The sequence below is a fragment of the Fonsecaea nubica genome, assembly GCF_001646965.1.
Source record: "Fonsecaea nubica strain CBS 269.64 chromosome Unknown Scaff114, whole genome shotgun sequence".
NCBI classification, from domain to species: Eukaryota; Fungi; Ascomycota; class Eurotiomycetes; order Chaetothyriales; family Herpotrichiellaceae; genus Fonsecaea; species Fonsecaea nubica.
The window spans coordinates 74,220-99,032 of NW_019173787.1; the positions used below are offsets into that span (position 1 = coordinate 74,220).

The 24,813-nt window shown below is 53.3% G+C and overlaps 8 protein-coding genes across 8 annotated transcripts; 2 read left to right on the plus strand and 6 right to left on the minus strand.

Annotated features, from left to right (window-relative positions):
- Positions 1-209: 209 nt before the first annotated feature.
- AYO20_10544 (hypothetical protein) lies at positions 210-1,876 on the plus strand (the record flags this gene model as incomplete). The annotated part of the gene is made up of 3 exons (XM_022648801.1): positions 210-299; positions 355-837; positions 887-1,876. The coding sequence occupies 3 exons, from the start codon at positions 210-212 to the stop codon at positions 1,874-1,876; spliced, it is 1,563 nt and encodes a 520-aa protein (XP_022495243.1).
- A 1,150-nt stretch (positions 1,877-3,026) lies between these two features.
- Positions 3,027-5,558, minus strand: AYO20_10545 (hypothetical protein; the record flags this gene model as incomplete). The annotated part of the gene is made up of 1 exon (XM_022648802.1): positions 3,027-5,558. One exon carries the CDS (start codon positions 5,556-5,558, stop codon positions 3,027-3,029), a length of 2,532 nt encoding a protein of 843 aa, XP_022495244.1.
- A 2,761-nt stretch (positions 5,559-8,319) lies between these two features.
- Positions 8,320-10,731, minus strand: AYO20_10546 (hypothetical protein; the record flags this gene model as incomplete). Its single annotated transcript, XM_022648803.1, has 6 exons — positions 8,320-8,859; positions 8,905-9,818; positions 9,904-10,313; positions 10,379-10,434; positions 10,490-10,601; positions 10,658-10,731. The coding sequence occupies 6 exons, from the start codon at positions 10,729-10,731 to the stop codon at positions 8,320-8,322; spliced, it is 2,106 nt and encodes a 701-aa protein (XP_022495245.1).
- Positions 10,732-11,197: 466 nt separating this feature from the next.
- On the minus strand, positions 11,198-12,492 carry AYO20_10547 (hypothetical protein; the record flags this gene model as incomplete). The annotated part of the gene is made up of 2 exons (XM_022648804.1): positions 11,198-11,615; positions 11,666-12,492. 2 exons carry the CDS (start codon positions 12,490-12,492, stop codon positions 11,198-11,200), a joined length of 1,245 nt encoding a protein of 414 aa, XP_022495246.1.
- A 2,395-nt stretch (positions 12,493-14,887) lies between these two features.
- On the minus strand, positions 14,888-16,383 carry AYO20_10548 (hypothetical protein; the record flags this gene model as incomplete). The annotated part of the gene is made up of 3 exons (XM_022648805.1): positions 14,888-15,158; positions 15,270-15,510; positions 15,576-16,383. 3 exons carry the CDS (start codon positions 16,381-16,383, stop codon positions 14,888-14,890), a joined length of 1,320 nt encoding a protein of 439 aa, XP_022495247.1.
- A 926-nt stretch (positions 16,384-17,309) lies between these two features.
- AYO20_10549 (hypothetical protein) lies at positions 17,310-20,747 on the minus strand (the record flags this gene model as incomplete). Its single annotated transcript, XM_022648806.1, has 3 exons — positions 17,310-17,616; positions 17,678-17,734; positions 17,788-20,747. 3 exons carry the CDS (start codon positions 20,745-20,747, stop codon positions 17,310-17,312), a joined length of 3,324 nt encoding a protein of 1,107 aa, XP_022495248.1.
- A 491-nt stretch (positions 20,748-21,238) lies between these two features.
- AYO20_10550 (hypothetical protein) lies at positions 21,239-22,222 on the minus strand (the record flags this gene model as incomplete). Its single annotated transcript, XM_022648807.1, has 4 exons — positions 21,239-21,498; positions 21,549-21,874; positions 21,930-22,028; positions 22,083-22,222. The coding sequence occupies 4 exons, from the start codon at positions 22,220-22,222 to the stop codon at positions 21,239-21,241; spliced, it is 825 nt and encodes a 274-aa protein (XP_022495249.1).
- A 233-nt stretch (positions 22,223-22,455) lies between these two features.
- On the plus strand, positions 22,456-23,997 carry AYO20_10551 (hypothetical protein; the record flags this gene model as incomplete). The annotated part of the gene is made up of 1 exon (XM_022648808.1): positions 22,456-23,997. One exon carries the CDS (start codon positions 22,456-22,458, stop codon positions 23,995-23,997), a length of 1,542 nt encoding a protein of 513 aa, XP_022495250.1.
- Positions 23,998-24,813: the final 816 nt, after the last annotated feature.

Below are 24,813 nucleotides of genomic sequence, written 5' to 3' on the forward strand. Positions count from 1 at the left end.
TTCTGAGGCAGCGAAACTCCAAAGTCTCTCCAATTATTGTAAAGCTCTTTTTTTACCTTTTTTGTCTCTCTTCTTTTGCGCCTCACTTGAGTCTCACAAGATCGAACTCGGTCTCCAGTACTCTCTTTTTGGGACTATCCTATCCTGAAATTAATCCAATCTCATCGGTTCTTTGTTTTTGCCAGTCCTGCAGAAAGTGCACTGCCAATATGTCGGGCATTCAACCTGTGGCGCTCTACGCCATGAAAGTCCCTCCGGGCGACATCATGGTCCCTGCCGTTCCCGAGTTTGCTGCCATGGTATGTTTTATCACTGTCCAAATAGCAGGATGTGTGTACTAATTGGCTTGCGCAGTTTCGTCTGACCATGGCTGCCATTGATCCCAGTGCTGAACCTGAACTGGACGATCCCGATGACAAGCGCCCTCCCCGAGCCACTCTCAAACTTATTCGCGTTCCGGACAGCATGCTTGACGATGATGACGATGATGAAGACGATGAGGACTACCTTGCTGGTCTTGACGAGGACGAAGACAGCGAAGAAGACGACGAGGATGACGAAGAAGTGAATGGCGGGCCGAGCGAGAAAAAGTCCAAAGCTGATGGAGCAGGCGAGGATGAAGATGAGGACGAAGATATGGAAGGATCAGATGACGACGAAGTCACCGCGGAGGATTTGGCAGCCATCGCGAAACTAACCAAGCTCATGAAGAGCGCTAAAGCGAAAGGGAAAGCCAAAGCTCTGGACGGAGAGGACGATGCGGACGATGAAGAAGATGAAGATGACGAGGCCCTTGAGATGGACGAGGTTGTTGTCTGCACCCTCGATCCCGAAAAGGTAAGTCTCCGCCATTGAGGTGTGAGACATGGTCTAACGTCGATGACAGAACTGCCAACAAACTCTTGACTTTGTCGTCGGTGAAGGCGAGAAGATCTTTTTCAAGGTCTCTGGTGCATACACGGTCAATCTCACTGGCAACTACGTGATTCCTCAAGACGACGGCTCGGCGTCCCTCTACGATGAAGACGATGAGGAAGACGAGGAAGACTATGACTTGTCCCCAGACGAGGAGGAGCTAGATGCCCTCGAGGATGTCGACGAAGATTCTGACGCTCTCGATGATCTCGAAGACCCTCGCATCACCGAAGTCGATGAAGATGAAGAGATTGAGACCATCAAGGTCAACAAGCAGGCTGCGAAAGGCAAGAACAAACGTCCTGCCGAAGATGACGAGGACGATGAGGAAGGGGACAACCTTGATGACATCGTTGCCAAGTCACTGAAGAAGGAGGAAGCCAAAGCAGCAGGATCCGAGAAACTCAGCAAAGCGGAGAAGAAGCGTCTCAAGAAACTCAAGAAGAACGATGGTGAAGCTGTCGCTGTCGGTGCCTCTGCCGAAAGCAAGAAGGAAGCCGCGCAGGCCAATGGCAGCTCTGAGAAGAAAGTCCAGTTCGCCAAGAATCTGGAGCAAGGACCAACCCCATCTGCGACGCCTGCCAAGTCTGACAGCAAGGATAAGTCAGGCACCGGCTCTGGCACGTTGGGGGTGAAGGAGGTTCAAGGTGTCACTATCGATGACCGCAAGCTTGGCAGTGGCCCTGCCGCGAAGAAAGGGGCACGTCTGGAGATGCGCTACATTGGCAAGCTCGACAACGGCAAGGTTTTTGACAGCAACAAGTCTGGCAAGCCGTTCAGCTTCAAGCTGGGCGCCGGCGAAGTGATCAAGGGCTGGGACATTGGTCTCCAAGGAATCCAGGTCGGGGGAGAACGAAGATTGATCATCCCGGCGAACTTGGCATATGGAAACAAGGCCTTGCCGGGCATCCCCAAAAACAGCAAGCTGACGTTTGACATCAAGTGCCTGGCTGTGAAATGAGGGTTGGCGTTGATGAAGCTTGAGCATGCGAAGCATTGAATGGATGGATAGCGAGCAGGCGACCACAGCACTTTACAAGCATTGTGTGAGCCGAGTATCTCAAAAAAGTCGTGTTTTGGTGAGTGAGGTTTACGGAATCACAATCATACCAGGCGTTTCTTGGAGGAGGGGATTCCGCAGGATCTGGATCTGGATCAGGACCGAAAGGACCCGAGCGAGAGAGGATCCAGGTTCCTAGCAAAAGATGACGAGCTCGTCGTGGCCACACGCGCGTGTGGCTTGGAAGTTATCTCTGGCTCTGTAGTTGTACATCAAGCTACAACATAATAACACATGTGATAGAAAAAGGCGTTGCTCAGTCGGTCAGTTTCTACATCGATCAAATACAAAAAGTTTTGTCATAGTGTGTGATGCTCCCTCACAGATACTAGAAAAGGCCAAGTAGAATAAGAAAGGGGAGTGTGGATGGATGGTACTGTAAGGAACATGTTATGTATTTCTTGTCCTTGTTTCATTGCACTTCATCTCATCTCATTTCTGGAAATATCGTTTCGTTCCTCGCATATATAACGCCCACAGACTCGTCTTCGCTGCAATCTACATACATGGCCACATAGCCTGACAGGCTCAAAAAGAAAGGGAGAGACACACGATGAACATCAACCAGAAGAAGTTCATGGTGAGATATATGATATGATGTGAAAGTATCAAACCATGGCAGTGGCAGTCCCCTTTCCCTCGCATGAAAGAAGGGAGATAGGTAGGTAGGTTGGTAGATGGGACAAAAAAAAAAGAGAAAAAAAGTCATGCAATGCAATGCAATGCAGTCAATCTGTTTGTGTTTCTGGTTCCCCTTTTGCGCCTTTTTTTTGTTTGTTTCAAAGCCGAAAAACTAATAAAGTCAAAGCTCAAAGGGTCAAGCAAGACACGTCGTTGGTGTCTGTCTGACCACGAAGACACAAGGGATGAATAGGAAGTAGAGGAGAAGGGAGGGAGGGAGGGAGAGAGGCGCCGAAGGGATCAAGTCTCTTCCTCTCCTCGGATATCGTCCGGCCTCGCACAGCCTTGCCCAGCTCTTCTCCTTCTTCTCCCTCTCCCTCTCCCTCTCCTTCTGGTCAAAAGACTCCTCCATCTTTTCTTTCCTTTTTTTTCACCCGCGCAACCGACTCATCTGCGGATCAAACAGCGGCTCCGGCGTGACGGTGGCCTGGATCTTCTTGCCAAAGTACTCGATCTCGACGGCGGCGCCCTCGCCCACGTTGCCAGGAAGCCAGGCATACGCGATGGGTTTGCCGACGGTGTAACCGAACGCGGCGCTGGTGACGTATCCGATGGGACGGCCGTCGTGGAAGACGGGTTCCTTGCCCAGCACGACGGAGCGGCCGTCGTCGACGGTGAGGCAGCGCAGGCGTTTTCGATCTGTTACTTCTGTCTTTTCTCCCTCCTCGTTCTTGCTAGGGGCACGGCCCTCGAGCGCCGTCTGGCCCACAAACCCCTGCTTGCCGGCCTTGACGGCAAACTCGACGCCAGCCTCCCAGGGGTCGTGCTCCGTGGTCATGTCGGTGCCCCACGAGCGGTAGCCCTTCTCGAGGCGCAGGGCGTTGAAGGCCGTGCGGCCCGCGGCGACGACTCCGTGCGCCTGGCCGGCCTGCCACAGGGCGTCCCACAGCCGCTGGCCGTTGTCGGCGCTGGCGTAGATCTCCCACCCCAGCTCGCCGACGTACGACAGCCGCATGGCCACGACGGGGATCCCCGCGACGCTGGCCCGCTTGACCCGGAAGTACCGCAGGCCCTTGTTGCTGAAGTCGTCGGGGCTGACGGCGCTGATGACCTCGCGCGCCCGCGGGCCCCAGAGTCCCACGCAGCACGTCCCGCCCGTGATCTCGCGCACGGACGCCCACCGACTCGGGTCCTGCTGCGACTGCCGCCGCGCCTCGCGCGAGAAGTAGATCAGGTCGACGCGCCCGTTGACCCCGACCTGGAACAGCTCGTCGGCCAGCCGCGCCACCGTGATGTCGCTGCGGATCCCGCCGCCGCTGTCGAGGACGAGCGTGTACGTGACGGCGCCGGGTTTCTTGCCCACGTCCCCTGTAGTGAGCCGCTGGAGGAGGTCGACCGCACCCGGGCCCACCACCTCCAGCCGCCGCAGCGGCGTCATGTCGTACATGGCCACGGCGGTGCGCGTCTTCCACGCCTCGACGGCCGCGATGGGCGAGTAGTACCGCGCGGACCAGGGGTCGCGCTCCACGGGCTTCCACTCGGGCGGGAGCTGGTCGATCAGCTTCGCGTTGGCCTCGAACCAGAACGGCCGCTCCCACGCCCCGGCCTCGAGGAAGTACGCGCCCAGCTCGCGCTGCCTGGCGTAGAACGGACTGACGCGCAGGTTTCGCGGCGACTCACGCGGCTGCAGCGGGTGGAGGATGTCGTAGACCTCGACGAAGTTTTGCTGCGATGTCTCCTCGACGTACGCGCGCGTGAGCTGCACCTCTTCGAACCGACCCAGATCGCACTCGGCCAGGTCGACCGTAGAGCGCCCGTTCGTCAGGATCTCGGCCACCGCGCGCGCCACCCCAGCAGAGTGCGTCACCCACACGGCCTCGGCGACGTAGAAACCGTCCAGTGTGGGCGACTGGCCGACCAAGGGCCCGCCGTCTGGTGTGAAGGAGAAGATTCCGTTGAAGCCGTCGTCGATCTCGCTCTCCTTCAGCGCCGGGAGGAGTTCCCGCGACAGGTCCCACGCAGGTTTGAAGTCTTTGGTCGTAAACTCCATGCGAGACGGCATGTTCTTCTCATCGACGCCCTTGGAAGCGAGGGGTAAAGACGCCGCCACGACCGGCATGGGCCGGTGCGCGTACGAGCCAATCCCAAACTGCTCGCCGTGTTCGCGGTAGTAGAGGTCCTGGTCCTGGTAGCGTAGGATGGGGAGACTGGCTCCATTGGGCTGGGGGTTGCGTCCCGCCTGCGCGGGCACGGGCGTCGTCTTTGCGTACTGATGCGCCAGGGGCAGCAGCGGGATGGACAGGCCGACCATGGCGCCCACCTCGACGCCCCAGAAGCCCGCGCACGAGACGACAATGTCGGCCGGTATGAGGCCCTCGGGCGTGATTACACCCGTGACACGGTCGTTGCTCTGCTCGATTCCCGTCACCTGCGTGGAGCCCAGGTACCGCACGCCGGCCTTGCGAGTGCGGTCGATGAGGAGCTGGACCGCGCGCGCCGCCAGAGCCAGCCCGTCGGTCGGGATGAACAGGCCACCGAGCACGAGGTCCTTGTTCAGCAGGGGATACCGCTCGAGACACTCGTCTTTGCTGAGGAGGCGGGTGTCGACGCCCCAGGACGAGGCCCAGCCGTGTTTGCGCTTGAGCTCTTCGACACGTGCGGGCGTCGTGGCGATCTCCAACCCGCCCACCTGGTTGAAGCAGCTCTGCCCGTCCTCCTGGAGCGAGAGCAGCTTTTCCACCGTGTACCGAGCAAACTGGGTCATTGTTTTGGAGGGGTTCGTCTGGAACACCAGGCCCGGAGCGTGAGACGTCGAGCCGCCGGGCATGTCGAGCGGGCCCTGCTCGATGACGGTGATGTCAGACCAGCCGCGCGAGACGAGCTCGTCGGCGAGGTTTGTGCCCACGATGCCGGCGCCGATGATGGCGACGCGAGGCACGGGCGCCACGGTGATGGACCCCATGGTGAGGCGACTAGGTATCGTCTCGTCTTCTGATGGGGATATTTGACAATCTATTTCTTTCTTCGACCTTACCTCTATCTCACTCACTTTCTCGCAGGAAACATACGTACAAAACACCCCAGGGGGGTTCTTATTAGAGTAAAGAGAGCCGAAGGAACCCTTTGTACTTACGAGCAAGTCACTCCGTCAAGTGTCCTTTCCTATTGTGGCAATTCAATACCACACCCCGGCTTCAGTGACGATCACCTGATCGGCGCCCGGCCGTTTCTCCCCCGAATACCGGACTCCGGGTCTGGATCGTTGTTGATCGTGATAGCCTTATCAGTGGGAATCTTACGTGTTGTTCGCCTCGAGGAAGCGCTAGGGGGACTACTCCGCGTACCGGGTGGTGTTATCGCAAGCGACTTGTCTCAGCTATTCTGGTGTTCAGCAAAAGGGCGTCCGTCTCCGCGGTGATAATGACGAGGTTGAGGCTTCCGGATGTGGCTAGCGTTGGGGATGTGGTTTGGGGTCAGTTGCTGAGAGTCTCCCGCGTTTCGCGACTGGACCATGAGGGTTGAATGTATGTGAGTACGTTGACCATGTTCGAATGATGATGGAATGCAAGCCTCAAAGGTCGCCGTAGTAGATATCCAGGCATCTAGTTCAGCAGAGTCAATCCTGTATGGACGGTGGTGAAAGAATAGCACCATAGGTATGTACCCTGTGCTCAGTCATGCTGGCAAGAGGACATTATGCGTCGCGGGACGGATGATCATGGTGCAGATATCTTTGATGAGGGAACAGAACAGGACAGGACAGGACAGTAGGGAAACGACGGTGGTTCATGTACTGTATACAGCGAGGCTGGATCTATCGGTATATAGCCTTGCATCCCTTTGGACACCCGCATTGGATATGATGAAGTGGTGTCATGTGGAGATACACGCCAGGTCTGTTCCAAGAATGAATGAGCGAGGGAGGAAGGCTCGGCTCGTCCTGCAGCGATGCAGAGGTTGCAGAGGCAGGTGGACTCGAATCGTGGATCAATCAAGAACCCGCGGTGGCCTGTATCGACCGACGCCGTCAAAGTAGCCTCCCTAACGGGGCACGTAGCGACCTAACTCGCGAGGATGATGCAGACATGGGTACATCATATGTATATCAGGGCATATCATACCAGATCCCAGGAGGTAGGTCCTTGCATGAAATCGAGTGGGATGGAATGAGGTAATATACCAACGCCCAGCAATGAATTCCCCTCTATATCTCTCTCAGAGGCAGTTACATCACACAAGAGGATATGAACCCAGCATCGGAATAAAGCTGTATGGAGCTGTCTGTATAGATCCGACTGTGAGAGGCGGTTCATGGTCCATCACAGGGTATGCTTGAAGGTCCCCCGACCAATAACAAAAACGGCCGTATAAATACACACGCTCTTTTCGTCTTTCATCCGCAATACGCTAAAATATTCGTCTGACATCTAAGATACCCAGAACCAACCATGAGAGAGAGTGTGTGTATGTGCGTCTGATATCGTGGGGGACGTCGCTTGGACGAGGTAGGGGAGGAGATAAGATACGAGTAAACTCTCCTAATCGGGATTACCTCCAAAGTATTTCCCCCTCTCCCAATAATATCGTTCGTATTGGTTGTCGATCCGTCGGTTGTTCTGTTCTGTCGCCCCAGTCTCCTGACTTGTCGTGCTTGTGTACTTGTGTGCTTGTGTGCTTGACTTGAAACTCAATCAAATGCTCTTGCTCTACCTAGTACATGACTGGGAGGGTGGTGTTTGGAGCGCGGCATACGGAGCCGAACTGGCCGCCCTTATTCCTTTCTTTCTAATCCAACTTGGGTCTTGTTATCCTCCCTCCTTCCCTCCCTGCCTCTATTTTTGTGTTGGGCGTCAAGATTGTGAAGAAAAGGGGATTGGTTTCTCCAGATCCGTAGGGAACCCCGGATGGAGTAAGATACCTCCGCGTCGCGGTGGTGCGTGAGACGGTGGCAGACCCCTTACCCAATGGATACATACCAAAGGTAGATATGTATCACGGCCCGAGTCCCGGATTGAGCGGGTGTACAAATTTGTCTGGTGATCGTTTCAAGGTTGCTCCCACCCCCTTGCTTTCCACCCTTTTGACTATTTCTCTGTTCTTTGCTCGGCATCCATCCCAGCCACTCGCTCGTTCGCTCGCTGGCTTCTTCGACCACAACCCCTCAAAGAGAGACACACGTGTTGGTTGCGTGCGCCGTACATGTCGACGGGTCATTGTCCGTTTGGATGTCATGAGGTGTTCTCGGCCCACTTGACTTTGCTCGACGCACTCACTGCTGGCCAGCCCAGACATGGTGTCGTTTGCAAAGATGTCTTTCTCGTTCGTTCCTATTTCGACCATTTCGATTGATAATACCAAAGGTCGCACTAATCTTCTTTCCACAAGAAAAGGGAGTCTATCCAACGCAGACTGTCGAATCAGGATATTTGAATTTGTCAAAGAAAAACAATAACAACTCAATCACCCTGTAAGTTCCTAGGTCAGGTCATTTGCGCCCCGTGGAACTCCTAGCTCGCAGCCCGCTTGCACCGCAACGTAACGCAAATAGCACAGAGTTTCAACATCGAGGGGAAAAAAACCATGACACCAGCAGTGTGACCGTGTCGCCTTCTGCCACGCTATGGGTTAGTCCCGAGGAGATCAGGCAGATGGGAACAGTAAACACCGGAGAAGCATACCTTGTACTCTAGAACCAGTCTTTCCAAGAGTGACGAGACGCCGCGCTAAAAGTGATTGAACATGACGTTACCAATGTTTTCGACCTCCCACCATGCCGCAGCTCGAGCATCGCCCATGGTGGACTGTGAGTCGTGGTAGCCCATATCCCCCATGCCCACGAACTGCGAAGGGTCTGCCCAGAGCCAGGGGGTAGTGTTCAACGTGAGGCTATCGGCCTGCTCAACGGATATCTCATTGCAGACATTCTTCTGTGTAGACTCTGGTGCGGAAGAAACAGGGGCTCGGTATGACAATATCGGGGCGTCTTGTCCTCCATCGGCCGTGTTTACGCTGATTTCCGGCGAGGTGGCGACAATGATCTCCAGGGTCGAGCTCTCATCCGGGTATTTTTGTGGCATGGCCGGCGAGAGCGACGCGTCGAGTAAACCGGCCGTCGGTGTTTCACGAGAGTCTGCCATACAGTTGAACTGGAGGATATCCCACATCAAGGGCACACTCAGGTAGATTTTGGACGGCATCCAATCCTCAACGTCCATGGTCTCAGATCCGGCCGCAATCCGCGTCATCTTGTCCAGATTAGTGTCCTAGAATCTGTTAGTCCCGTCGTTAGTTGCCTTGTAAGGACATACCAAGGCTTTACAGGCCGGTGAAAAGGGCACAAAGCTCTTCAGAAACCTCCTGCACTTTGCAAAGTCCGTGTTTGATTTGTGCTTCAGTCTGGAATCGGCTGCACAACAGTAATAGAGGTGCACTGTCGCCGCAATCGCAGCCACATGGCCAAAGAATGGATCGACCAGCGGCATTTGCTTATCCAGGACCATATCGATCATGCGCACAATCCAGGTCGAGTGTAACAGGGCCAGTTCGGAAGATCGCCTCCAAAATGTATTGGGGATTGCCAGGTTCGGATTGTGTTGTGCGCCGATAATGTACAGGAACGGGTGATTCAGGACCGTGGGGATTGCATGGTAGGTGAACTGCTCCCTCAACCACGGCGCCCAATAGTCTCGGTTGACTTTCAGCTCTTCCACTTTGCGCTCGTAGAACTTGACCGAGTCGTAGCGGTGACAAATGGGTATCCTGTTCTCGGTTTCCATGAAATCAGACAGCACCATGGCGTACATCGAGTCGTGTCGCCAGGGTTCTTTCCAGATGTTGTGAGCACAGTTGGACACGTATTTTCTGACCCGGCTCCAGACCCATCCCAGCTGGACGCTTGTGTTCCAGATGCCCGGCTCAGTGGGTGTCGAACATCCCAGGTCATCTCGGGGGAGAGGCGGGGCTTTTTGGTCCACTTCCCTGTCTGGCCCCTGACCTCTGCCACTTGAAGAATAGGATGGTCGCCATGTTTCTGTGGGAACGCTCAAAAGGCCATGTTGTCGGCCGAAAGACTGCTCGAGTAACTGGAGACTCCAGAACAGCCGTTTCTTGCGCTCCGTGGTCGCGTCCTCTACTGTGTATATAGACTCGAGGTCCAGCGTGGCCGAGCGACAGAGTTGAAAAGCAAGACCGACATGAAATTGGCCGAGGGACATATTTCCGTCTATCAAGGTGTCAGCAAGAGTTTGAGACAATTCAGTCAGATATGTGCATGCCTATGAAAAAGGAGTATGAAAGTAGACACAAACTCTCAATGGTCGTAAGGTCCACGGTACCGTTGGCGATACGAAGCATGATCAAACTCCGTGCGTTTTTGCCGTAACGCTGCATCTGGTCACATTTGGGGGGAAAGCGTGAAGTCAGAGCCAGGATACTGCAAGCGAGTTCTTCAGGGAGCGAGCTGTGATCCCCAATGTCTTCTCTCCCAAAGCACCAGATGGGTTGCTTGTGGCAGTACTTGAAGTAGAGGTCGAGCCCAATAGCAATGTCGGATGGGCGTGGCCGTGGATTTGCGTTGTCGGTGTCGAATTCGAGGGTTGAAGAAGGATGGCTGGTAGGATAACTGGGTTCGCGTGCTGGGGGAGTCACCGAGTACGACTTCTCCGAGTAGTCGACGGTGTCTTCGAGTGTCTGTTCTTGACGTGCGGCATGATTCGGCCTGGATCATCTGGTCAGAAGATTTGGGGGAAGAGCATGACATGACTGCGGGCTGATTGTTCATACAAGCCACCACTCAACAAGAGATCTAGTTTCTCTTCCAGATGTGCCAATCTCTCCTCCTAAAGATGAGGTGTCAGTCAGTCAACCCGTCGACAAGGGATTCGTGTAATATACCGATCGGCCGTTTCGTGCCGCCCTGAGCACCGGGGCATAAGAGCATGGCTGCTTCAGGCGGACGCAGCTAGAGCATGCGGGTTTCTCCCCTGGACAGCGAGTCTTCTTCCGCCTATAACACGATTGGCACACGAGATATCAAACACTCCCGCGGTAGAAATGACAGACCTGCAGGTGAGGCACGCATGGTGTGATCGTCTTCTTCCGTCAAACTTGGCCGTCGACTCGTCCATCGGACTCATGTTTGAACCACCTCGACCAGGAAGACCCAGCCGGGACCTTACAGGTCTGGGAGAGAGGCAACTGATGAGGAATTCATGGATATGAGGGATGATTCCATTGTGTAGCAGGAGAAAAGGAGACAATAAGCCTTATCTTCTGTTGACATTGACGTAGCGGACATGATCGTTAAGGTTAATTAATTACGAACCCGCGGCACCAACTGGGATTTTCCTGACACTAAATAACTCGCCACCTCGCCACGGGACCCCGCGCATCATCTTCTACTTTATAAATCGATTGGCCCGGGGAGGCTGCGAGGGATTCATCTACGGAGATGCTGCTGGGATCATACCCGGCCAATCACTTGACCAACACTGGGACGTCAGGACATCAAATACTTGTTAAATGCGCAATTCTAATACACGACCGACGCTAGACTAGAAAAGATGCTATCAACCCGCGACATCCAACATGACACCATCATCGTTACACAGCAATGGGCTCCTTGTTGATCCGGCAACAATCCACTGCAGAACAGAAAGCAACGTCCTTCTGGCTGGTCACATCCGCCTTTGGTAGAGTTTGTCGGGCTGGCCAGATCTCTTCATGCGCCTCCGTCTCTCGCTTGTGGTGGGCTTGCACCAGGTCACGCACTGACTTCTGGAAGAACAGCGGGCCCTTCTCCATCCGGGGATGCAACTCGCCATTGACAAAGACTCCCGCATTGAGATTCTTCTGGGTGTTGACGCAGAGGTACTTGTCCTCCGACATGATTCTCTTATAGATTTGGTTGACCAGTTCAAAGTCCTCATCACTAGAGTTTTTGTTCCTGTAGACTTCATATCTCATGGTGGACTTGACAGGGCCGCTGGGGACGAATCTCTGGATGAAGAAAAAGTGCGGCCTGGGAAAGAGTCAGTGCGACGTCAAGTGGCTCGGGAGTGATGGACTTACGAAACATTCAAGGATGCATTGGGGAAAAAGTAGGTGGCCGCCACCCGAAGACCCCGAGCAATCTGCTCCGGCGTAGGGTTGCCAAAGTGTTGAATGTGACCGCCCTGGGTCGTGACCCCATAAGAGCTGAGGTCCGCAATGGTCGGGATATCAGGATGGGTGGTCTTGCAGTGATAGCACTCATTGTAGTTGTCGGCCAGGATTTTCCAGTTATATTCACCTTCCATCTCCCAGCTGTGATCAAATTGGTACTCATCAAAGTTGTAGTGTTCGAATCTGGCTTGCTTGTCGACACCTTCAAAGTCGTCGTTCCAGGCGATTTCGGGCTTCGCACCGCAATCCAAGTTGACCCAGATAAAACCGTTGTGGTCAATGTGGGTATGGATAGGCAGGAGCCCGTTTTGAGATTTATCGAATCCTGGTAGGTCTTGATATTCTGGTGCTTTGGCTAGCTTGCCATTGAGGCCGTATGACCAGCCATGGTACTTGCAAGCAAAGATATTGTTGTGACCTTTTTCCTCGGTCACGATAGGGAAAGCACGGTGGCGACAGACATTGTGGAAACCATTGATGTTCCCGTCGCGGTCTTGACAGAGAATGAACTGGAAACCAGCCACATCATATCGGAGCCAGTCGCCTGGGTTGGCCAGTCTCAGTTTGTGGGTGATCAGAAGCCATTTTCTTGAGAAAATGGCTCGTCTTTCCAATTCATACATTTCCTGAGAGGTGTACCATGAGGCCGGCAAAGCCCTGACGGGGGTCTTGTCGTCGTCCACTGACGACGACCGCCCAAGGCCCAAGTAGTTTTTCAAGAACGATTGTGCCATGGTTTTGCAAGGACTAGAAGACGTAGAGAACTGGGCAACGATGAGGATGAAGGACCAAGTTGGACATGATAATGGGGAAGCTTAAATCCAGATATGCTCCCTCCCTCCAGACGCCCCTCTGATGTCCTTATCGGAGACGGTGGCCGCCTTCGTCTCAACCACCTCCGTTAGACTGCTCAGGAATTCGAAACCAAAAGGGGTCAAGGCGGAACGCCGGTCATATGATCGGGGCGTCGGGCCCGGCATAAGATATCAAACAGGAAGGGCAACCGCTGGCGGCAGCGGCGGAGAATTATTGGCAGATAAAGAACATGTGCCCATCGGAAGGGCCAGAACCTTCAGACGACCTTATCGATGCTCCTGACAACACATGCCGAAACTTGTCGACGCGTGCAACAGTGTGATCGGTCCCGGGTTCCTGACCTCCATGACTCACCGTGAGATCATTGGGTTTCGTCACGAACCAGCTGATGTTCTAACCATGGTGGGTTTTGGAATCCTGACAATGGCACCCAATCTCGATGATATGCCGTGTTCTAGCCCAGGCACAGCAAGGGTCCACGATATGAAAGGAGATGATGATGACTGAGGCTCGGAGGGTGCGGGAGCTGGGCACCAACACCGAGTCCGTAGTTTGTGCCTCGTACAGTAAGCTTTAACTCTCATAAGAGTGTAGCTGTTTGATAAGCGCCGTCTCTTTGTTGAGCATAGCGGTGATAAAACCAGACTACGTGGCAGTTCTCTGCTCCGATTGGAACGGGAAGTCAATTGGAGGACGGTGAACAGAATATTAATGGAATTGAGTTGTTGGATTGTGTCTGACTTTATAAACCAAGAAAACGACTTTGTGTCATTTCAAATACTTGGCATTATGGTACTCACGTGGTGTCATGTGATTGAATCGGTTCTTCCCCGTGACCCCGTCAGCCTTGCCCGCGAGGCTCTCTAACTCCTTTCTTACTCGCTGAAGATGGAAGACACAGGCTACTCACGACAGAGCTTCACATGTCTTTGGCGACTTTCACGAGGCTGTGGAAAAGGGGTACCTTACATATGTAATTGTCTGAGTGAGAATGTCATCCAGGACCCTTGAATACTCTCCCACTTCTCAACTGTAGGACTCGACGTGCTTTGGCTTGGTGAACTTGAGGTAGTCTCTCTTTTCATTTAGGACCGTCCTGGATTGGAGGTCGTGCCACTGTCTAGAACAGATGTAAGGAGTATACCACATATCCCGGAAGCGAGAGGTGAAGAGCCAGACCATCCCTCCACCCGGTCCACGACACGCACCTTCCATCTCCACCCGGCACCGCTGTCCCAGCATGATGCTCTATCCAATTCAGTTCAGACGATCCTGCACGCCCCGGTTCATCCTGTCCCGGCGCAGACGAGTCAGCTGCTCACCAACTACTATAGCCGAGCACCCCGGAGGAGCGGCGTCCAGTGCCGCAGTGGAGACCGGGATCCTACTTTCTACAAGGAGGTTCTTGGTTTATTTGCGGACAAGACACCTAGTCTTTGCGTAAATGCATCGCTCGGCTGCAGAGGACGCGTAGTTTTGGTCGTACAGGTAGTTGTACGGGTAGGTAAGCATGACTTGCCTGATCAGGGAGGGACGGACGAGGGCGTCGTCTGATCCCATATCATGTAAGATACGATACAATACGAAACTTATGTTTATAATAGTTTGATACCGTGGGTCTCGTACATGAGAGGATATATGGAGGATCCCGGGCACCCCCACTGCCCCGTTCAGCGATGGATGAGTATCGTTGGCTCTGGGAGAGTCTAGATCTTCGACCAATGGCCTCAAACTCTGGAGTGACTCCATCGGTTCCCAATCCGGTGTATAGGGAGGCACAAAGTCGTCTGGATGGTTGGAGTAAGTCGAGATATACTTACAGAGGATAGATTCTGTCCCTCCGGAGAACCTTCTGTGAGAGACAACATGTATGACAGTGTGAAGCCTTAGATAGGCAACCCTCGTGAAATCAGCACCAGCGAGGGGTCAATTTTGACCATCGAGACTTTCGATACATTTCATTCGATAGATATGATACGCTTCCAATTCCTCGACGACGAGAATAGGCGTCGTCAGAGCGCTCTGGCTGTTAACTTACCTGCTATATACAACCCAGCCTGTCCATCACGCAAGTTCGCTTGATGACTCCAATGGCATCTCGAAAGCAGAAAACGACCAGGGAATGACTAAGAACAACGACCATCTAGCTCTTCCATCCATGCATGCATTCATAAATACGCACTTTTTTGTTCTTAAATTCGCGGTCTCGTCGACGACATCCAAAACCACCCGATTTCTATTACCATACTCCCCGAAAGACGCTCGCTCGTCCCCAAAGCCACACGAAATGGGCCTTCGTGTAGATCTTGGAGCTTACAGCTTCGAAGTCCTGACCGGGTCCAAGAAATCCTTCATCTCCCACCGCGGGTAGTCCGGGTTGAGGGACGGGTCCGGCCGCTCGCGGTCCCAGGCCCATTTCTCGACCAGCTCCGGCGACAGGGACCCCTCGAGCATCTCGACGACGTACTTGCCCAGCACGGGGAAGAACTTGTAGCCGTGGAAGGAGCCGCAGGTCGCGAGGTACAGGCCCCTCGCCGCCGGGTGTGGCGAGATGATGAAGTCGGAGCTCGTGGTAAAGGCGTCCCTGCGTATTGCCATCCGAGGTTAGTTTGCCCAAATCTCAAGTCCATTTCTCGTAGGCTGTGTCGGGACTTGTAGTAGGGAGGAGGGCAATTGGAGTGGTGTATTAACATACCAGCAGATACGATGCTTCTCCAGCGTCCAGTTGGCGCCGTTCTTGCCGTAAAACACCTTGTTCGCGTAGTCGATGTCTTCCTTTAGTTTTCGGGACACGTTCCACTGAGCGTAGTCTGGTTGTGCGGGCGGCGCGGAAACCTGGCGTCCGGGAAGCACTTCGTGGGTGTTTTTGAAGATGGTCTGTCCCCACCACTTGATTTCTCTGTCCGGGGTTGGCGGGAGACTACCGATAAATGGACCTTGTTGTGGCAGATTTAGTTAGTTGGATGGCTCAGAAAGTAGATAGATAAGTGTGGTCCGTTACCGATCTGTGCAGTGTACCCTTGGACTCCCACGGGCATGTCTGCAAACCTCTTATAGGACTCGTCATCGAGTTTCGTCATCCCCGTGGTGATGCCGCCGGCGACAATCCTGCCTTCGGTGCGAAGATCCTTGAGGCCGGTGTCTGCCGCGCTCAGCTCCAGCAGCTTCGGCGTATATGCGCCTGTGCAAATGATAACGTGCGAGGCTGTCAAGGTCTGTCCTCTCGACGTCTTAATACCACGACAACGACCTCCATTGTCCAGCTGCAAGCTCGTCACTTCGGCCGTTACATACTTCACACCGAGTTCGATAGCTTTGCGGGTGACAGCTCGCAAGGCATCTCCTGCAGCAGCCCAGCCACTGGTCTTGTTTACCAGCACCTCCTGGACACCGTTGTAGTCAGCGTCCTCGAACAAGCCTCCATACAGTTTCCGGGCCTCGTCAACGGACACGGCTCGAAGATCGGCAGCCCGACCGAGTTTCTTGTAGTTGTCGATAACTTCCTGTGCATAGTTGCTGCGACACGTCCAGAAGATGCCCGTCTTATGGAAATACGGCTGCCACAGCGGATCCGTCTCGAAGATGTCTTGTGCCTCGAGAGCCAGTCGACAGTAGACTATGTCGTCGTAGTCGGCGCGCACCACCTTGTTCCAGTCCCACGAGGCAGCTACCCGGCTCTCTGCATCATAGGCGTCCCGGTCAACCAGCGTCACCGATGCTCCAGGGTACTTCTTGATAAGGTGATAGGCAGTGGATACTCCGAACACGCCAGCCCCGACGATGAGGTACGACTGCTTGCCGGACGTCATCTTGAACGTATGAACACTGTGTGATCTTCTTACTTCCAGCACCAAGGACTGTCTACACTGCTGGGGCGGTCAAGTTTATGAGAAGAATGGTTTTGTGGGATACTAAAGAGGCAAAACAAATGGTTATTATGCCCGTTTACAGACAAGCTTGTTGTTCCCTGGCGGTCAAAAGGCGCGCCGATAGTATCGACATGTGGTGTGCCGATAAAACTCCGTCACGAGATCGGTGGGAGATGCCGCACGGCCGGCCACGTGACAAGGCGGTGTTCTCCTGAGGATGGGAGGAATGGAAGAGAAGGGGAGTTTTTAGCAAGGACATGAGACGAGATAACGAATGAGACGGACTATCGTCGAGGCTTGGATCTTGTGTCATATTGGTACATGCCAGACACTCCTGTGCAGGCGGTGACATTCGCAAAGTCCCAATGCTTCGTCAAAGACCACATCAGCTGATACGGGGTACCCACGCTATGCGATAGATTGATGGGATCTATATAGATGCAATCATGTTCCATGTCCTGCGCCTTGCCGACACCGCAGACCGTGTCGCCCACATGTTGATGATGGTTATGTGCCGCAATGGTGTTCTCGTTCCGTGGGGGATGCCGGTTTCAACACTCTTACCAGCAGAGAAGAATTCAAAGGTCTCCTCAAGACATCGTGGGTGGTGCTCCCATAAACGCAGCGTTGTTGAAGCCATCTTCCTGCTTGACGGTGCCGTTGAGCAGAGGGCATAGTCTTGATATTCAAACAATGTCAGTAATCGAACGATGGCCAGGGAAAGAGAGAATGAAATGTCCTTGGACCGGAATAGCCGTCAAATGAGACACGGCGGGTGCCATTCCCACGTTGAAACCATTGTGAAGAGCCACCATTCTCAGACCAAAGTGAACAGGTGAACGAGAAAGTTGACCTTCCCAATGTCATCAACCTGAGAAGCCCGGCGCACTCATCCACAGCGATCCAACCTTGCGATCAATGGGGAGATTGCAATTTTTACACTTAGCATTCGTGACTGACTTTTTGTTGGTCTTGATGTGGCCCACCTGACCACAGTTGGCACACTTTCGCTGCGTAGGCTGTGTGTTGCGTCCGCCGCCGCCGCCCCCTTCTCCGTCCGGAGACATGGCGGTGCCACCGGGAGAAGTAGCGGCTTGAAGGGCTTCTTTGTTTTTGCTGCGCTTTTGCCGGCGGGCTTTGTTCTTCTCGAGTTGCGCGAGTGCTTCTTCGAGTCTGCGTGGAATTGTTAGCAATCCCAAGGTTCGAGCATACATGACAGGAACGGTATGCTGACCGTCTCTTCCGCCTCGCATCCTGCTCCGGGTCACCGGTAGGTTCGAGTTCACTGAGGCTATACGCACGTAAGCAAGAGACACGGAGACCAAAGTGTGGGTTGCCACAAACCTTGTGCTTTGCATCTCTTCCGCTTCCTTGATCTTCATATATCGCTTAATCACTGCTGGGTCAGTTTCAAAGTGCTCTTGCTCTATGATTTCGCCGTCTTTGGTCTTGATTCGGCGCACAATCCGCAGGGCTTTCTGGGTCTGACTGCCGACACTGCGTCTACTGAATGAGGTGGCCGTCTCGTCATCCCGACGCCTGGAGATCGAGGGTGTCTGCGTTCCGGACATTGGCGTCGCTCGGATATTCGACCGGCTTTCTGGGTATTTATCTTCCTGTGCGTCCACGTCCCCATCCATGTCCAAATCGGAAGGCTCAATTTTCGACCCGAGACTGGCTTTCTGCTTGTCCCAAATCCCACGAATGGACTCTTCGTAGGATTTCTGCTGGCGAGCAACGTTGTAGCTGTGACCACCGAGTTCCTTTTTCAAAGCAATGGCGTCCATGGCAGAGCCACCGATCGGCCGGAATCCACCTTTCATGCTTGTCTTGATGAATGAGAATGCTTCACCGCGGCCAGACGGATCACCCTCACCGTACAACTTGAGCATGGCTTTCCCTTGGGCGGCTTGCAGGAAATTCTTTGTTGTTCTCCATGGCGCGAGTTGCTGCTCGATACTATCGGCCTCATTCTCTTTGGTGTCGTCTTCCTCGTCATTATCCGCATACCCGGAGTCCTGAAGATACTGGGCACCGACTTGCATTGACTCCAAAAGACAAATGTCTTCCGGTCGGATCAGTTTTTGAATTTGTTCTTCGCTTGGGACCTGATCACCCGGCCGCATTTCCCACTCCTTGAATTCTTTGTTGAAAATCATGAACTCTTTCATCTTCTGTCGGTTCTGCATGTCCGTCGTCCCAGGGAAATGCCTCGTGACGTCCTCGACATGAATGCGCTTGGTTCTCTTCTTGCGAGCGATACGGTATGATATGGCTTTTAAACGATTCTTGGCCGCGGTGGTGACCATACGCGAATGTGTTCCGGGGACGGTGACCGAAGGAAGCTCCTGTCCAACCACGAAAACGTTTTCGAGGTTCCTCAAGTAGTGGCTTTGCCCGTGCACCCCCGTGGTCTCACGGATTACCAAGAAATCGTGGGAGTTGGCATCTTGGTTGAAGATCGGAGCTCTGTACATAGAGTTGTAGAGGGCTGTCATGGTCTCCCCCGGGTCGATTTGACCGAAGATGTAGAAAGGAGATTTATCCTCTGGCAGCAACAGCGAGGTCTCGCCGATCTCATATTTGGGCCGGAAGTTGTCTTCATTGCTCTTCTTGCGGTAATAGTTGATGATTTTGTTACCCATGCCAGTCTGAGAAAGCATTAAAGGATGCTCCTCGGAGTATTCGAGGAGAACAATCGAAGAATTATCGGCCATAGAAATCTCTTTCGTGGTGGGATACAGCTCCAAAGCGGGTCGATGCTTTTGGTGTTTCCTCTTGACCTTGGCAGGTTGTCGAAAAACAATAGGGTGTCTGAAGTGCATTCGTTTCCTGTGGAAGTTGCGCAACTCCTGGAGAGACAACTGGACTTGGTAGTATGGGTATTGCAAACGGACGGCAGGCAGTGAGTGCTCGATCGTTAGATTGGTGAGCTGGCCTCGAACTTTGTGCCTATGGTTCTGCTTGAGCAGGTCGTATTCGGCATCGTTGGATGTTTTGAAGCGATGTTGAAGGCGATCCTTAAGCGTTTTGACGGCAGGTCGCTTCTCACCAGGACGGACCTTTGCTCGAAGAGCCTCTGGATCGACCTCTTCGACAAGGAGATCGGGGTCGTTCAAGTCCAACACGACCTTTGTGGCGAGTCTTGCAGTGATCTTTTCGGGGTCATCGAAGGATGGTACGTCGAGCTCGCGGATCTTGACAAGATCTTGAGGGTCCAACCCAAGGCGGCGCTTCTTACGAGGTTTCTCCTGATCAAAATCATCATCGAAACCGAACATCTCTTCGTCACTGTCGACAACTCGAGGATTGATCTCAACAAACTCCTCGTCCGAAGGTGCCAGATGCGAGAGTGTATCGAATTCCGTGCACATGAATTCCAAATCACGCATCGTCAAACCGCCAGGGAGGGGCTCGTCCAGGTCTGATTCTTCTGAAGACTCTACAGCTTCAACAGAAGCTACAGTTTCTCGAATCTTCACGAAATCTGCATCAACCTCTGGCGCGTTGATTGGAGCCGCTGAATTGAACGCCACTCTTTGGTCTTGCTCGATTTCCAAGTGGACTTTGGTTGGGCGGACTTGCTTTGGAGGCTTCAGCGGCGTTTTCCCCTGCCATTTGTGCGGTCTGGGCGGGAAAAGTTCATTGAAAAACGGTGCCTCGTTCCGCTTGAATTTGGGAAATTCGACCTTCAGCCATTCTTCGATGTTTTCCTGCTCCGTCTTTGGAATGTAGCCTTTACCCGACTGTGCGAAAAGCGCCAACTGTATACGATACTCTGCATCTTCAACCTCGTCCAATTCGGGTTCGAGCATAGACAAGTCCTGGGTTGCTTCATCGCCATGCTCCGAAGCAAGGTCGGACTCTTGGTCGGCTTCTCTCGTAGGCTTCTCGTCAGACTTCGAAGGAGCAGCAGGAGGCGGCGGAGTGGTAGAGGGACCGAAGAGATCGTCATCATCGAGGCCTTCCAAAGCGTTCTCCTCAATCCCTGGCAGCATGTCGGTCGTAATTTCGACTTGTACCGGCTCTTCCTCAGGTAATAAATCATCGTCGCCAATATCTTCGTAGTCAACCGCATCATCTGCCTTTTCACCCTGTTCCAGCTCTCTTTCATTCAACTCATCCAAGTTGAAGCCCTCGCCGCCACCCTCGTTCAACAGCGCACTGAGTTCATCATTTGTATCTGCCGGCATGTTGAAACTCTGGTCAAAGGGGGTATTGGCCGTCGAGTCCGCCATCTCGTCGTCGACATCATCGAAGAGACCATCGAGGTCATTGGCCTGCTGGTAGACATCGGTGGCCATTGTGAAGGATTACAAGACGAAGTGATGTCTGGGTGAAACCGCGCGGACCCCGCAGGAGTGTTTCCTTCGCGGCCAAGGTCTCGCATCGCTTTAGGTAACGGAGGGTTTCATGATAGGGCGTCAGATAGTGAGCTGGAAAGTCGTATAGATGCCACGACCCAAGGTCACGGTGGATAGGAGGTGTTGTGAGATTGATGGAAATACGCAAGATCGAGACAAGTTCTGGATTTGGAGAAAAGGCGCCTACGAAGAAAGCGAGCAATCGGGCCGCGTGACTTGGGCTTAGCGTGAGTTGGCGGCAGCCTGACGCGCTTATGGCAGCCTTGTGCAGCCTTGCGCAGCCTTGCCAAACACGTGATAGAACACCTACTTTGTCACTCGAGAGATGAAGGCCGCAGGTAGAGCAGCAATATGAGAAATCCAATACTTCAGGGTATCATAGCGGTAATCCATGCAGGGCGACATTATGCAACAGGTCGTGCCAACTCGTATCACAAGTCTCCCAATTTCAGCAGCCCCCAATCCCCCAGGTATGCACACAGGGCACGGCTGCTGCCTTTGGTGCAGTAATGCACAATCTGAGTCTTCTTATCCTCACCTACTACTTTCGCAATTTGCCTCAGGTCACTAGTTCTCGGTAGATACAACACCACGTTGGGCGTCAGCGTCTTGAGGGACTCGTAGAGATGGCTGAAAGAGTATGGTTGCATCGCTTCGATATCGAAGACTTCAGCTTCTCGGTATCCAGGACCTGCACCAAATGTAAGCGCCGGTCTAATCGACTGGTGTTTGCGTACATACCTCCCCACGGGGGACTGGCGAAAATGACACCATAACTGCTGGCAATCGCCTTCAGTGCTTCCACAGTATTCCCCGTTTTAGATTCACCCAAGCCTAGAATCTCGAAACAATCTCCCTGGAACCAGGTGATCTGATCAGCAACACCGTAGATCTCGGCATTGTGTTTGGCACAGGCTAGGGTAGCGGCGTCTTTCTCAATCGCATACACTCGTTTCCATTTGCCGGAAAGTGCGAATGCGATGGTGTTGCCGCCCACGCCACACATGATGTCGAAGATGATCGACTTGCCCGGTGGTGCGGCCTCTGCTATGTGTTGTGCAATTGTGCTAATCGAAGTCAGACAAACCTCATATAGAGGGAAAGAGGGGACGAGGAACCTACTTTGCGACCGACTCGTGGGTGACTTCATACCATGAATCATCAGTCATCCAGATACCGTCGTCATATTTTGAGAAGATCGAGTAGCCCTGATGCCAGTATCTGTAAAAGTGGAACAGGTCAGTCTCAGTAGAGAATGGGTGTTGCGATTCATACTTTTGGATGTCCCATGGAACTTCCTCGATATTCTGGTAATGATGAACGCCTTCGGGCAAAGGCGTTGCAGGCAGCCGCTTCTTGGAAGGATTGTCATTGTCAGTTTCAGCGCGCTCGGTGTTCTTGCGTTTCCTTCCCATCCTAACGTCTAGAAGTCTGTTTGGTACTTAGGCAGATATTGTTAGCGAGAATCGAATCGGCGGAGTTGATGTGAAGATGGGGCGGAGCGGAGACGCCAAAAATCACCGACGATGAATTCATTCTCGACTCCAACTCTGCCCGCAACTTTTATTTGGCAGGCACAGCAGGCGCCTTTTCCCTCAACAACCAACTGTGCACTCATCCAAGGCTCTCGAGGCCTTCACAACTGATGATGGACAATTCTCAATTTCGAAGTCTAATTCAATTCGACCGAAATGCAACCCCATCGAGCAGCGGGACCTCCCCGCCAACTTTCAAGAAGCCCGCACTTGGCTCTCGAGCCCGCGCATCGATTCCTATGACGCCTCGCTCCGTAGCGGGATTCAATGCCGCCAAAGTATTCACGCAGCAACTTGCAGAATATCGAAAAGAACACGATGGACAACCTCCCACGAAAAAGTTCAAGTCAAGCGCACCGAAGGGCAGCAAACTCGCCTCTGGCTACCAGGACCGCACCTTGGCTCGACAGACGGACGAGGAGCGTGTGGAGGAACTCGATGATAAGGAGAAGCGAGTCAAAGCCTTGGAAGAGATGTACAAACTACAACAGATTGACGAGGCTACCTTTGAGAAGCTGAAAAGCGAGATTGGGATTGGTGGCGATCTTAGGAGTACACATCTAGTAAAAGGCTTGGACTGGAAACTGTTGGAAAGAGTTCGACGAGGCGACGATGTCAACAGCGCTCCAATATCCGAGCGGGGGGATGCGCCTGCTCAATTGAACGTAGACGACGAACTGGAGGAAGCCCTGCAGAGAGATGTGAAGGCGGAGAGGCCGACTTCGAAGAAACCACAAGATGAAACCCCGGATGATCTCCAAGAACCCATGACACGAGATGCCATCTTGCGACGGCTGAAGGAGAGCCGAAGTGGAATGTCAGCGGCCACCCCTCCAGAACCAGCACTTGGAGCACGGTTCAAGAAGGTGACCTCGGAGAAGCCAAACAAGAAGAAATTCGTTGAAATCATCAATGGACGGCGCCGAGAGGTGTTACTCATCGCCAATAAAGATGGAACGACGAAGAGGAAGACTCGCTGGCTTGATAAGGAGGAGGATGTCCCAAAAGGCGATCGAAATCAACCTCTTGGGATGGAAGTGCCGGCAGAACTCCTAGCGAAGCAACAAGCCCTTCTGGACCAGCAGGCGGGCGAAGAGGATGATGATGATATCTTCCAAGGAGTGGCCGATTACGATCCACTCGCCGCTATCAATAGTGAGTCAGAAGATGAGGCGGTCGACAAGGAGACGGCGACAAGAGCAGAGACCACCGAGCAGACCGCTGCATCGACGAGCAACAAGCCACGAAATTACTTTGCGACAAAAGATCAAGAAGAGGAAGCCGATGATCGCACCAATCCGATTCTGAAAGATCCTACGCTCCTTTCGGCCTTGAAGCGGGCCGCAGGCCTACGAAAAACAGAGGAGACGGGTGGGGAATCAGCTGTCCAGTCAGATCCTGATAAAGCCGCGAGGCAGCAGCAGTTGCTGGCTCGACTGAGAGAACGAGATAGGGCAGACGCTGCAGATCTGGATCTAGGATTCGGTGAGAGTCGGATTGCCGACGAGGACGACGACGACGAAGCAGGGTGGGACGAGGGTGGAGGGTCGGCGAAGAAAAGTGGACGGAAGCGTGGTCCAAAGAAACGCAAGGGGGATAAAGACAACGTGAGCGATGTAATGGCAGTGCTTCAAGGGCGTGAAAAGAAGCCCTGAAGTCCGAAGGTCATTACCGAGTATAGGACATTGAAACTCGTGCCCATTTCTTTTCACAAAGTTTCGCTTCTGCACGACATCTGACCGCGTGGCCGTAATCGAAACGAAATGGCAATGTCAACACGCTAGAAGACGATACTGGAGTACAAGTCCATCGTACGTACAACGCACCACATGGTCGAGGGCCTGGAGCGTTTCTTAAATTGCACAGAAACCCAAGGGGGCGGACGTTGTTTTGGTAGGATCCGCAAGCGGGGGGTAGAGGAGTTTTCAACTTCCCCCCTGTTGACGTTGCGCGGACTTTCTGAAATCGGGATATCAGATGGTCAGATTTTCAAGACGACGAAGGGAATAGATGGTGGTTAGGAAGTGAATCGGTGGAAATGGCGAGGAGGATGGAGATCAACGAGTACTAGTACCATTCCTTTGTAGATGGCCTGGTATGGGACCTTCGTCCCTGGGATGCGATATAGATAGGTACCAAGTACGGATTATCTATTCGTAGCACGTGTGTTGCTAGTACTATGATCCCATCACGCCAGTAGACCCAGCCAGGTAGGGGAAAACTATTCCCGATATGGAAGTTCTCCGTACTAAATGCCTCCATGGTAGTGCCACCATCACGACCAAGGATATTCCACTACAGAACAGATGACGTGTCCCATGCCAAGCCCCACATCCCACAGATTCTACTCGGTTCACACTCACACACTCACATACATTCTCTCTGGATTGCTTCATCGATATCTCAATCCTCGACTTACACGTCCGAGTATAGCATAGCTGAGTACCAATTCCCCCTTCTTTACTGCCCGC